General features: G+C 36.2%; 1 protein-coding gene and 1 non-coding gene across 4 annotated transcripts in view; both read right to left on the reverse strand.

The window, feature by feature from the left end:
• Nucleotides 1-245: 245 nt before the first annotated feature.
• The window catches only part of LOC136024957 (lateral signaling target protein 2 homolog), an 83,131-nt gene continuing 68,989 nt past the window's right edge, over nucleotides 246-14,387 (reverse strand). For all 3 annotated transcript variants that reach the window (XM_065700557.1, XM_065700555.1, XM_065700556.1), the window contains exons 8-9: nucleotides 10,940-11,981; nucleotides 246-2,840 (exon numbers count right to left, since the gene is read on the reverse strand). In XM_065700557.1, the coding sequence (XP_065556629.1) occupies nucleotides 2,706-2,840; nucleotides 10,940-11,981 (1,177 nt within the window). In that variant the 3' untranslated portion in view covers nucleotides 246-2,705. The remainder of the gene's footprint in view (nucleotides 2,841-10,939; nucleotides 11,982-14,387) is intronic.
• Nucleotides 2,872-2,945, reverse strand: Trnan-guu (transfer RNA asparagine (anticodon GUU)). Its single transcript has one exon. It is a non-coding gene; the product is annotated as a tRNA-Asn (tRNA).

A 14,387-nucleotide genomic window follows, 5' to 3' on the forward strand; every position in this document is an offset into this window, starting at 1 on the left:
ATATTGATAATAACAATAGTGAAACATTTCAAAATGTTTAAGAAGCAACGAATAACGAAACACAATCTACCACCAATAAAACAACTAGTGATCAACTTAAATTATCTGTGGCTATATAATAACTATAATAACAATATGTGTCCTAACCTCTTGAGCTTACCATTATTCATAATAATATCGTGTTCCGTGAAAAAAAGCCTCTGTCAACTTATTTTTTTTTTTTTTTTTATTAAAAAAATTGAAGGAAAATGTAAATGGAAAATGTATAGAATCACGTAGCAAAAGTTTCTATATTCTAGAGAGGGGAACACGAGCCAACCACATATCCTCGGCGAATACACAAGGAGTAAAACTACACCATGCTTGGAATACAAGCCCCACATCTCACTTGGAAGTGATCCAAATTCCATGAAAAAATATCTTCATTGACTGGAACAGATTTTCATTAAATAATACTTACAGCTAGAACTTAAATCAAAACCAGCCTAACCCAGGCTGGCAATACATTAACATACGTTTTCTATTCGCCCCACGCTCCCAATATAATTCCTTATATTCAGAGCTTCACTCTTTGCTGCCCCCCCCCCTCTGAAGTTCCCACTTCTTTTCAATCTTTTCACATATACCAACGTTTTTAAAACCCTGTTGTTTTTTTTTGTCCTAGATTACCACAAAGCCTAATTTTGGAAATTCTATGTCCTTTACCAATAAAACAGAGATTAACATCAAACTTATTTTTAAAACCATATAAACTTAATAGTCAACAGTGGCCTTAAACCGACAACTAATGCAGTACTCGAGGGAAAAGTTTCGCAAAATCCATATTCTAGACATAGGAGTATAGTCAGGACTCATAAAAGAAGAGTCATGAAACACGTAAACTGAAGCAAAGAGCCAAAATAATTAAGGCAGTTTTACTCAGTTGTGTCAAAAATAAGATACAAAATTATTTAATTAGTCATTTTTGTTTGTCATTTAATTAGTATTAGTATTTATGAAGTCATTCAAAACTAGGCCTTATCTAGTAATGACTATCAAATTCCACTGTTCCATTTTTTCACGCAATTATTATCTTTCCCTATAGATATATCCTTAGTTCTATTTAAAGTTCTTATATTCGTGGTTTTACCTGTCATTCGATTGTTCTTATGTATATTTGTATTCGGCGTGTTTACACTGATTTTGCGCTATTTATCCAATAAGGAATATATAATTTTATTCTAAAAATATGAAATTACCAAAAAAACCATCCAATAGAATTCACTATAATAAGAACTACCCAAAAGTTGGATATATTAAGATAAGTCCTTTATAACAGTTTAAAATAGTCGACCCAGATTCCCTACCCGTAAGTACTTGGATCTGCTCTTCCTGTTATTTTGAATCAATTTCAGTTACAATGATTAATCAAACTTACCATGGGTAAGTGTTTGAAATTTTTGTTGCAAGAAGTATGAACAAATTTTAATGAGTGAACAATCATGTTGGCCAGGTTGAAAGACCAACCAAACAGTAAACGAACGAGGGTAGGAAGCTGACAAGAGAGGTTTTTGCAGCTTTAATATGGGCTTATAGAAATTAAACGTTGTAGCACCATTGACGCAACAGTGTTACACAGCAGAATTGAAACAAATTCAAACAAACTTAACATTAATTTATTATAAATCACGATTTACGGAAATTGGAACTTCTTGGGTAGGTGTAAAGAGGGAGACTTTGAATAGATTGGGATGGAGGAGGAGGAGGGTGCATAGCTGTGTTCACCTCAGGCGACTTGGTGCTACAGTGAGTTGTTAGCAGTGGTACTTGTACGATATACCCCCTACCGCTCAAGAAATGAAGTTAGGTTAATCTTAATAAAATATACCTAAGCACGATAAGAATATATTGCTTTAGAAAAAAATTGGGCTATATATTTACACATTAGGGGGGGGGGAGTAGATTACAGCGGGTCCGCATACAAAATGTGTTAGCTACAATTATTCTGATATTATGAAGTGATAATTGTTTTCTGACTTCACACTGTCCAAATACTTCACCCCCCCCCCCTCCAATGCGCAAATATATAGCCAAAATTATATAATTCCCATCTATTCTGTCACGTCCCTTTTTCTTTTCTCACGCTAAGCTGAACGAAACTAGCGAAAGAAACCGGTTTAAAGTGCGTCAATCGCATGAACAACTTGAGCGCTAGGGGCATATCATGCAAGTACCTTAGTAGTAGCATATATGTAGACTTCAGCTAAAGGTCTAAGTTTAAGTGGATTAGGCTAGTTAAAAAAAAAAAAGCCTTATGTGTTCTTTTGAGAAAAGCGTTTTTTTTTCTTCTGGCTCAAATAAAACATAAGTGAAAAAGAGAAAAAAAATGAATGCCATATGATTAAATATATGTTTCATAATTAGCGTTGGCAATTCTTTCGTGTAAAACAAAGACCAATTCAAAGCGCAGGGCAAGCTATATAATACTTTCTAATCCAGGCTAGATGAATTCAAGGGGCTATTGGAGGGCTTTTTAGGTCACTTTTAAACTAAAAACCCCCTATTTTACATTTAATGTAACACCCTATTTTACATTTTACAAGTAAACGCAGCAAAAAAAGAAAAACACCAAAAAGTTTTAACAATTGCTAATATGGAAACACTCCAACCACTAACTTAAAATACTAGAAACAAGCAAGAAACAATTGGAATAAAACAAGTAAATGCTAAGAAATAGAGGCATCTGTGATGTTAAAATGACTTAATTGAAACTTAAAGCAGATTTCACATACTCTGACAGGCTTTGAATATCCATAGCGAGGTAACGGCACTGATCGGGCACTGCATCTGTTACAAAAAACCTAAAAAGAGGAAAATTGAATTTAAAAAGTTCGCCCCTGGGTGGGCTCGAACCACCAACCTTTCGGTTAACAGCCGAACGCGCTAGCCGATTGCGCCACAGAGGCTTGTTAAAGTAGAAAAGATATTGATAATAACTTATGCAAACAACACATGTAAGCAATTACTCTGTAATGCCAATAATATAGGCTAAAAACGAAGGCCATAAAAAGCCAAAGAAGGGGAAACAGTAGTTTGGGACCAGTGGCGTAATTTCATAATAAATTCTGGGGAAGAGGGGAAAAATTGAAGCCAATTTTCACAAATTAAATGAAAATGACTGTAAAAACTAAAAAACAAACCATTTGGTGCCGTAAACATACTACTCAAGAACGCCGGCAGAAAATTTTCCAGGGGGGGAGAAGCTAAAATAATAGCGGTGGTTGGGTGACATGAAATATATTTCAGGATATTGTTTCGTAGGAATAAGTCAATTTTTAAATATTTTTAGGAACAATCTCTCAAATAAAAAGAGCAGTTAAATTACATGCAAAATGAAACAAAATACAGTCAATTTTAAACGACAAGGATTCCTGGTAAAGAGATTGATTTATTTAATCAATAACATACTTAAATATTATCCATTTAATCTTATAAGAATATCAAATTCAAACCAAAATTGCAGAAAGATTTATTGCCTCCGTGGATTATAGGAGATGTAGACTTGTCCTTATGCAATTTTCTTCATCTTAGATTAGTTTATAAATCACCCCACCGCACAGATAACATGTTTTGATTTTATACCAGCCATGTAAAATGTACCTCTTTCATTACAGGACAACCCCCCCCCTCAAACTTAAATCCCTTATTTATTCACACATAAAAAATATATACAGAATAACAAAAGAAAACAAAATTTACACTTAGCTATCTGGCGGTCAAATTGACCCTTTTTCTTCTATTGTCTTATTCAACTAAATACAATGAACAGGTTAAAAAAAAATCGTCACAAGAAAAACTTATCAAATATTTTCTGATAAGAGACTTAGACCAATATTCACCAAAAGTAAAAATGGAATTCTCATGACAAACCAAAACCAAAAAATCTGCGAAAATTCGCCTGATTTTTGAAAAGGGGAAATACTCCTACAAAAAGCAAGCGATTTTATTGAAATACTTTTATTGGATGCATCATATCAGAGAACCCTACGGCAGAGGTTTCAAGCTCCAATCTACAAAATGTAGAATTTTGCTCTTTTTTTTAGAAGAAACATAGTCGAGGCATGTTTAATTTTTATATTCCCCAGGGGGTCCAATATAATTGAGAGGAAGCTCATTCAAACATAAACTTAAAGCTCTTTTTAAGTGACAATACAGATTGGGCCAGTGGAAAGTCTTGTTTTCTACCATTTTAGGTATCAAACTACGACTTTACCCTAGAGAGCTAATTCTGAGAAGCTAATTGGTTTAAAGTATCAATAGCTATATTTTAGGCTTCACAGTTGCAAAAGAAGTAATGCCACACAGTGCAGTACTGAATTCAACCAAGTTGATTCGCTTTATTTATTATGAAATTAGGCTACGTTTGGTGATCTGTAATTGCGTATCAGTTATAATGAAGAGGAGGGGTGAGTCATTGCTTAGGTGGGGGTAGGGTGGATTCCTAAAAAAGTACATTTTAATGGACAAACTGCTTGCACTTCGAGAGGCTTCAGATAAATGTTGAAAGAGGTAGGGGAGGAGTAAGAATTAATTAAGCAATGTTCTCCATACAGCTAAAATGTTACATTCCCGTATCTACCAGCACAGAGGTAGAAAAGGCAAAACATGCCATTATCAACACCGACAGGAAATTTCTTTGGGGTGGTAAATGCTGCTAGGAACTTAGTTTTCAGCAATTTTAAATGGTAATATTATTATCAAATGTAAGTCATATATTTATCGATAAGAAAAATACTATTGTAGAGGTTGTCATGGCTTCAGTTATGTAGAAGATCAAAAGTTTCACATACTTCCATCCATACAAGCAATAATACTCATTTTCATCCAACCGAAATTCATTAGTAGTAATATTAACAAGGACTTTTTACCAAAATTCTCTAGTGCCCTTTTTAAGTGACAAAAAAATTGGAGGGCAACTAGACCCCTTCTTATGCCACTTTTCCTAAAATAGTCCGATCGAAATTTTGAGATGGCTTTTTTTTTCAGCATAAATGACCCGATAAATACGACTTTGGAGATATTGCAGATTTATACTTTGGAGATTTTGTTCAGCATAAATGTCCCAATGAATATGACTTTGGAAATAAAATGACCCCCTACAGCCCATAGAAAAAGGTTTTAAGTTACAAAACTTGTCCATTGTTTACGTAAAGTATTTGTTATTGGGAGGTATGCATACATTTCAGCTGGATGATGAATTTTCTGCTGGAAGGATTTTGCACGAGGATAATTTTCCATGGAGAGGGAAGTTTCCAGGGGGTGAACTTTTCAGGGGAAATTTTATTTGGTCCCGAGGATATTTCTGTGAGGGGGGGATCTTTTCGTCGAGGTGGAGCCGCATATATTGGCATTATTTAAAGAATAATCAGAAATTAGATAAAAATAAGTTTCTTCAACTGAAAGTAAGGAGCAACACTAAAACTTATAACTAACAGAAATTACTATATATATGAAGAGGGTTTCCCCCTCCTCAACGCCTTGCTCTTTACGCTAAAGTTTAAATTTCGTCAATTCTTTAAACACGAGTCCTGAAACACAAGTCTCGTTTAATTAGAACGAAAAGTAACTTTTTTTTTAAGTGCCAAAAAACTGTAGCGTTAAGAGCGAGGTGTTGAAGAGGGGGCAAACTCCCTTCTCCTGTATACGTAGCAATTTCTGTTAGTTTTAGGTTTTAATGTTGCTTCTTACTTTCAGTTGAAAAGACTTGTGTTTTTTTATTTAATGAAGCCTGGAGACAAAAATTTTCCTAAAGGCAATGGAAAAAGTATGTCAATTAAAGTAAAAGTACATAAAAATTAAAAAAGTAAGTAATTAAAAATACACAAAACAGTCACCTACGCACAAAAACCAAAATATAAACTCCCAGCATTCAGTTTTGTTGAGCTATGCCGAAGCGTTGGACAGATATTTTTTAACAATATCGACAGTTTTGATCTTGGTTATCAAACACCAGTAACACATTATCAAAGTTGATTGTTCAAAGAAAAACATTAAAACCAAAATTAAGGAAATCGAATAATGATTCTTAATTTAATATTTTTAATTTAATTTTGAATACAGAAAATAACAATATAGTTGACACCTTTATACTTCATAACTGTACAAAGTAAAATCTAATGATTAAAAACTTGATAATGCAGAACATGGAAGGAATGTTTGAAGGAGATACTTTTTGAAGTAGCAGATTGTATCTTAGGGATTAAAGCTTAAATGTGTCACTTTGAAAAAAATAAATGATAATAAAACACAAAAAAACGTATCCGTTCAGGGGGGAAATACACAGATTCCCAGCATTCCGTTCAGGGGGATCATTTCTGAGTACAGTGGCTTCATATCAGCCCAAGGGTAATCTTGCAATGCAAGCAAAAGTTGACGGCATATTTTTACCCAAAATTGTCCCTTAGTAATTTATTTCCCTTGTGTTTTCTGTAATTATACGAACTTTCTTTCGCACTAATAACTGCACTAATTACTAATAAACACATACATATTTAGGATCACCATACAAACCTGATTCTTTGATATAATTTTATCAATAGTTAGGCTCTTATATACTTTCGTTATTGACAAGGATCGTTATTTACTTACCATTCATTACTATGAATATTTTTTTTTCGTTACTTCAATCAAATCATATAGGATAAATGTTTGTGGAAAACAGGAAAAGGGTCACTTGGTCACAAGTTAGAACTTACATTTTCCTTATTAAGGTCAAAATCTATTGGCAGGCAGCCAAAAATGGGGCAAAACACATTTTTTCCATGGTTTTTCCCTATTCTGCTCTCTTTTCTTTGGTTTCTTTATAATTACTTTGCAGTCTCAAACTTCTCGAGGGGGGTAAGACCCCCTGCCGGTACCCATGATACTGCTATAAAAGTACTATAAAGGCAATTTATAATACTATAAAGATAAATAAAAACTAAAAAAACGGATCTGCTTCTGTTGATGCTAGAATTATGCAGATTTATCTTAGTTTTGACAAAATTTTGGAAGAAACTAAATTTCAGCTGGGGGGGGGGGGACAAACCGAGGTCAAGGAGGAGAAGTTGCCCCCCCCCTGTCCATAGCAAATTACACCCCTGTTTGGGACTTGTTGCTAAGTTTGGTAAATTAAATTTACAGGAATGGCTTACAGCGCAAATTAACGCTCGTGAAGATGTTTTCAAGCTCCCATATTCAACCCTTCCCTTCTTACAAACATGAGTAAGGGTGGAACTGAGGTATTAGGCTATGCATAATAATAATCATACAAAAAAACTGTCTAAATTCATATATGAGCTGCAAATACGATCCTTAGAATTTAATTCAAACATCACAAAATGTTATCTATCAATGGAAATTCTGAGCTCTGGAGTTGATGGCTTAGCTGAGTCCTTGAAAACACATTTCCAGCCTTAGTTTGGGCTGTAGATACATTTCTGATAGTTTAATTTGCCCAATTAAACACCCTTCTAAAATAGCAAGGGCCCCATAACTACAGCCCTGCCATTCTGCTGTCAGCAGTTTGTCTAAGAGCGAGGGCATTGATAGGGACACAGAATGAAGGCGGCGCCTCCTTAGGATAACCATTGCCCTCCAAGGCAAAATCTCAAAAACAAGAGTAAAAACAATTTTTTACAGAAGACGGTAAATTTGCGTTCAATGTCACATAAACTTGCCGTCGGATATTAGTCATGTGGTAGCGCTTTCAATGCAACATGGAAAGCAGGCAGGGGGGGGGGAGAATTAAATCTAAAAAGAACATTTCATTATATTTATAGCATAAAAGTCTGGGATTACAAAAGAACACTAATGCAAATTACCGTATAAAAAAAGAGGGTAGCAGGCAACTCATAAACCCAGTACTTAATCCGGTACTTATGTATTACAGCGACCCCACTTGATCTGAGTAGAACCGGTTTCTCTGACCATTGATGAAATCCATTTAGTTCGCGATATATAGTCATAGAGAAGTGTCTGACCATGAATGTTAAAATGAAGGGTACTTATCTGTAAGCCAGTACACACTCGAGAATTTGGATGTATAAAATCAGACAAAAATCGGTTTATTGCTGTTTGCATACGGAGGCAATTAGTTTCGGCTTAGTGGAAAACTAAATTGTAGCTATATTTTAATAAATATTTGGTTAGTATTTTGGTTATGTTAAGTTATATTTTGCATGCAGCCCTGCTATACTTAACCCCTCCCCCCTAATGTGTAAATATACAGCCCAAATTATATACATCCTATCTATCTCCCATGCGTCTCAGTTGTTTCGATCCCGTACCTATAGATCCAGATTCTGGAGTGAGTACTGACTAGATAAGTACTGACTAGACTAAGTACTAACTGTACTGACAGTACTGACTAGATAAGTACTGACTAGACTAAGTACTAACTGTACTGACAGTACTGACTAGATAAGTACTGACTAGACTAAGTACTAACTGTACTGACAGTACTGACTAGATAAGTACTGACTAGACTAAGTACTAACTGTACTGACAGTACTGACTAGATAAGTACTGACTAGACTAAGTACTAACTGTACTGACAGTACTGACTAGATAAGTACTGACTAGACTAAGTACTAACTGTACTGACAGTACTGACTAGACTAAGTACTAACTGTACTGACAGTACTGACTAGATAAGTACTGACTAGACTAAGTACTAACTGTACTGACAGTACTGACTAGATAAGTACTGACTAGACTAAGTACTAACTGTACTGACAGTACTGACTAGATGAGTACTGAACAGATAAGTACGACAAGGTACTTGAAGATGTACAGAAAAAAAATGCATAACATTTGATTCCCCATTCAATGATCTTTCCAAACAGAAATCACTGCAGTAGCAATTTTGGGCCCCAAAATGACCAATCTACAAAATCAGCTCACTGGTGTATATAGCTTAGCGCTAAACTTCTTTGGGTTAAAATTTATACGAAAAATACGTTTATTGTTAACCGTTAAATAAACGTATTTTTCTTATTTTTTCATGGGAACAAATGAAACATAGCTCTGATTCTAGAGAAAAGTAGTGTAGGATAATCAGCACATGAAACCAAATGGGCATCGAAAGTCAATGAATGCAACACAAACCTTATATATTTAGTGCATATAGCTTAGCATTAAATTTCTTTGGGTTAAATAAACGTTTTTTCTTATTTTTTCATGGGAACTAAAAATGGGAAATAAAAGAAACAACTAAAATTGAACGCCGTTTTCCATAATTATTGCCCTTTCAAACCTTCGTAATAATCAATTTATGTTACGTTTGAAGAGTACATTGATTACCTAAACCCAAATTCTAAAATAGGAATAAAATCTCCCTAAAAAGACCACGTACCTTAACATAATAAGTAACTGTTGCATACGATATAGTAGGCTACTTTATGTTACTTAATATTCCTGTGTGTATACAAGGTATATACAGAGCCATTCCTAGGGTTAGTGGTGCCCAGGAAAAAATTGATTACAGCGCCCCCCTCGCGACTCACATTTGAGCAAAAAAAGCTGAATTGAATTGAAAAATTTGATCAAATTGGCCAATTTCTCAACCAACTCCTCCCCTGCTGCGGCGCCTGGGGCAGCTGACCCGGTTGCCACCTCCCTTCAAGGAATGGCTCTGGATGCACAGAACGTTAAAACATCTTCAAAATCCTACAGTCATGCTAATTGCATTTTCAATAGTCTATTAAAATAGAATAAACCACCTACGTTCAGTTTTATTTGGCTGGGGGCAAAATTTCAGGAAGATATTGTACTTTTTCAACACTCAAATAAGCACCCTTCAATAAATCTCTCAAAAACAAGGTACAGCAAGGGCATAGGCTTCTCAAAGACTGTCTAAGAGTAAATAATTACTTCCAGGACAAACTGGACAAACTAGGGTAAATATTTGCTTCATGGACAAACTTTCTGCGGCATCTTAAAGAAAGTAGTAGAGCAAGGCAAAATAAAAATTTTGAAAACAGCCCATGGGTCAGTTCTTAAAAGTCTCTAAAAGCTTCGTTAATCTATCTAAAATGCTTTCTGAAAAAAATCTGCGAATTCATTGTCTAACTTAACTTGAAAGTGGACAAATATTGATGATTAATAATACAAATACTGGAGTTTTTAAGACCTTGGCAGTTGGCACACTGCCTAATTTTCTGATAAGTAAAATAGAAGAGAACTTATGTGCTGAAATAAATATCCTAAAAAGCAGTTTTAAAGAGGGTAGATCTAAAAGCAATTGCCCTAGGCTACTATTTAATACCCTACTGAAATTCTCATTACATATGGCTAGGTATTTCATTTTTGAAAAATAGAGAACTTTCAAATAAGTCCCAGCAGTCAACTTACACATAATTTTCGGTATCAACACACTACCTATTAGCATAGAGGAAAGCTTAGCTTCCTAAATAATCTTCTGGATTGACCTCATCAGGCATTAGATGGATCGACCTCTAGAGGTCACTAAGAATCTACCTCCTAAAATTTTCTCCAAGTTTTATTCGCCTAAATCAAGCACTTTCTTCATAATTATTATTGGTGGGTGACTCTCCTCCCTCTCTTGAGGGACGAATGTTGCCTAACCAAGCCAGTCTGAAGCTGGCGGGTGGGATTTTCAGAATGTGGTAAAACAATGGTGAACGACTCAACACTATAAAAGAAGGACTCTTCTACCAAGGGAAAAAGAAGGGTAGATATTAAGTCCTTTTTAAAATACCAATCCCCAAAAAGGAATAGTTCAATGGCTATTGGTGGTACCTTATTATTATAATTTTTTTTTGGGGGGGGAGGATGCACAAGCAATGGACTTTTGTGACGCGAGCCTCGACTCAGTTTTTGTGAGTCCATTCATAATAATAATAATACGCTAATTTCTGAACTCTTCAGGTTTAAAATAAGAAAATTTGAAGTTACTTACTTTCCCACAATTTCGACAATGATGTCGTCTTCTTATCACAGTGAAAGGCTGTGAGCATTGCATACAGTCTGGTGCCACATCATCAGGTATCCACTCAGGCGGTGTTGCCAGAACAAGGTCCGCAGGAACGTTGTCATTCCGAAATATTTCTCCAATGCCTAATATATCAAGCAAGCTTCGAATATCATCCACATCTTGAGACGCGTTCTGATTCCGAATAGGAGACATCATTTCACTTTCAGCAATAGCTCGATTACCAAAGGGCGAAGCTTCTCCATTATTGACTGGATTCCATATAGTTGATTCTGCTTCATCATTTGACGGACTTAGAATAGGTTTTGGGCTATTATGTTCAGTATAATCTATATATTTAGTCTCACTAACATCATTTACACCTTGAAACCGTGGGCTTGGTATATCTACTGCATAAAGCTGTGAGGCACTCACTACCTGCCTAGATTCCGTGACAGGAATACTTTCTTGAACAGTCTCGACGTGGTTGGGAAGTTTAATATCTTCCTCATCACTTTTGTTCACATTTTCGAAATCTTTGTCTGTTGTTCCATTTCCACTATCTAAGCTATTTGAATCACTTTTCATAAGTGCTGCCTTACATTCACTACTTGTTGAAGGTTCATCCTGACCAAGCGTTAAATCACTAACAGTACTCTCCGGAGAATTTAACACTGACTCACTAGGCGGGGCTAAAAGCGCAGACGAATCCAATAAATAGCTATCTAAGGCAGGAACAGGATTTTGTTCGAGAAATACATTAGCCAGCCCAAGATGTGGATTTACATTCATAATGGTGGCAGTTTCTTCATACTGGCCAGCTTCACCAGGATTGTCAAAGCACTCGACTTCGACACCTTCGGGAACTAATTGTACATCATTTGATCCCAAATCGACTTCATCTACTGGCATATGAATCTGGAAAACTGTTTTGAGAATCACTCGAAGATCAGAGGCGAAATTTGTTTGAAGTTGGTCAGCTACACCAGATATACACACGAACAACCTATGCAGAAGGTCTTCAGTGCTCCTAGAATACAAATAAGCTTGAAAGATGAGAGAATAAAGAGAATGCGCATGCGCAAGACGAAAAAACTATTATTTTTAAACACATTCACAGACTATATTATTATAACAAGAGCTAAGAGCTCATATGGCACTTGTGACGAGGTCGGAAGAGCCAAGACCTCATATGGTATGAGCTCTGGCAAAATTCTAAGAATCAATAGATGGCTTTAAAAGGAAAATCAGAGGCTTAATGCCGGTCGGGATTTAAAATAAGAGCTCTAAGTCAGGGGGTCCTTCTAAACATCAAAATTCATTAAGATCCGATCACCCACTCGTAAGTCAAAAATACCTCGATTGTTATAATTTTTCCTCCCCCTTCAACCCCCAGATGGTCGAATCGGGGAAAACGACTTTATCAAGTCAATTTGTACAGCTCCCTGACACGCCCACCAATTTTCATCGTCCTAGCACGTCCAGAAGCACCAAACTCGCCAAAGCACTGAACACCGCCCCCTAACTGCCCCGAAGAGAGCGGATCCAGTCCGGTTACGTCAATCACATATCTACGACATTTATAAGCGTCTTCCAAGATTTCCGGTTTCCACTCCAACTCCCTCCAATGTCAACAGATCTGGTTAGGATTTGAAATAAAAGCTCTGAGACATGAGTTCCTTCTAAAAATCAAATTTCATTAAGATCCGGTCACCCGTTCTCAAGTTAAAATACCTCAAATTTTCTAATGTTTCCAAGTTAACAACCCCCAGCTCCCCTACAGAGAAGGGAACCGTTCCAATTATGTAAATCACGTATCTATAACTTGTGCTTATTCTTCCCATCAAGTTTCATCCCTATCTCTCCACTCTAAGCGTTTTCCAAGATTTCCGGTTTCCCCCTCCAGCTCCCCCCAATATCACCGGTTCTAGTCGGGATTTAAAATGAGAGTTCTAAAGCACAAGATCCTTCTAAAGATCAAATATCATTAAGATCTGATCACCCGTTCGTAAGTTATAAATACCTCATTTTTTCTAATTATCCGAATTACTCCCTCCCCAACTCCCCCAAAGAGAGCGGATCCGACCCGGTTATATCAATCACGTATCTAGGACTTGTGTTTATTTTTCCCACCAAGTTTAATCCCGATCCCTCCACTCTTAGCGTTTTCCAAGATTTTAGCCCCCCCCCCAAACTCCCCCCCCAATGTCACCGGATCCGGTCGGGACTGAAAAAAGAGCTCTGAGACACGATATCCTTCCAAACATCAAATTTCATTAAGATCCGATCATCCTTTCGTAAGTTAAAAATACCTCATTCTTCCTAATTTTTCAGAATCAGCCCCCCCCCCCAACTCCCCCAAAGAGAGCGGATCCGTTCCGGTTATGTCAATCACGTATCTAGGACTTGTGATTTTTTTCCCACCGAGTTTCATTCCGATCCCTCCACTCTAAGCGTTCTCCTAAATTTTAGGTTCCCTCCTCCCCAACTCCCCACAATGTCACCAAATCCGGTCGGGATTTAACAAGAGAGCTCTGAGACAAGATATCCTTCCAAACATCAAATTTCATTAAGATCTGATCACCCGTTCGTAAGTTAAAAATACCTCATTTTTTCTAATTTTTCCGATTTAACCGTCCCCCCACTCTCCCCCAGATAGTAAAATCGGAGAAACGACAATTTCTAATTTAATCTGGTCTGATTCCGGATACGCCTGCCAAAGTTCATCGTCCTAGCTTACGTGGAAGTGCCTAAAGTAGGAAAACCAGGACAGACAGACCGATAGAATTTGCGATCGCTATATGTCATTTGGTAGATATCAAGTGCCATAAAAACGGATATAAACTTGTTCATTTTCAGCCTGTATCCAAGTTCGCAACAGTTCCCTGTGTCCTAGGCCTTCGAGAATGTATCCATGTTTTCTTGCATTTAACAATTCCTGTTGTTATTATCAGCATCACTGAATTAAGATTGTATGTGGTAGTGTTAAATTCTCCTCATTTCTATTATAATATTAGTATTAGGCATATCTCCACTACCTTTTTGCTTATGACCGAAGGGATACAACGATTAACTATGGTTAACTGACATATTTTAATTATAATGTGGGAAATCGTGATAGTAAATATTATTTTAGTGTTTTTGTCATGAGTTTCAGCGGCATTTACAATTTTTTTTAATCAGATCCCTTGAACAGTCATTAAATCACTGCAATACCTATCCTAATAGTGTATGGCACAGCAGAATCATTGACAACTCACTTGTGACTGACTAGACTAGATAAATGGTCTCAAGGCCAATAAACGTCCCAAACTACATACTCTAAAATGCATGAAACCAGAATGGTACTTGAATTAGGCGCAATTGCGTTTTGCAAAGAAGTTGCTTTGGATGACTCACAAAAATTCTCATCATATTTTGAATTTTTTTTTATATT

Source organism: Artemia franciscana, chromosome 3 (assembly GCF_032884065.1).
Source record: "Artemia franciscana chromosome 3, ASM3288406v1, whole genome shotgun sequence".
NCBI classification, from domain to species: domain Eukaryota; kingdom Metazoa; phylum Arthropoda; class Branchiopoda; order Anostraca; family Artemiidae; genus Artemia; species Artemia franciscana.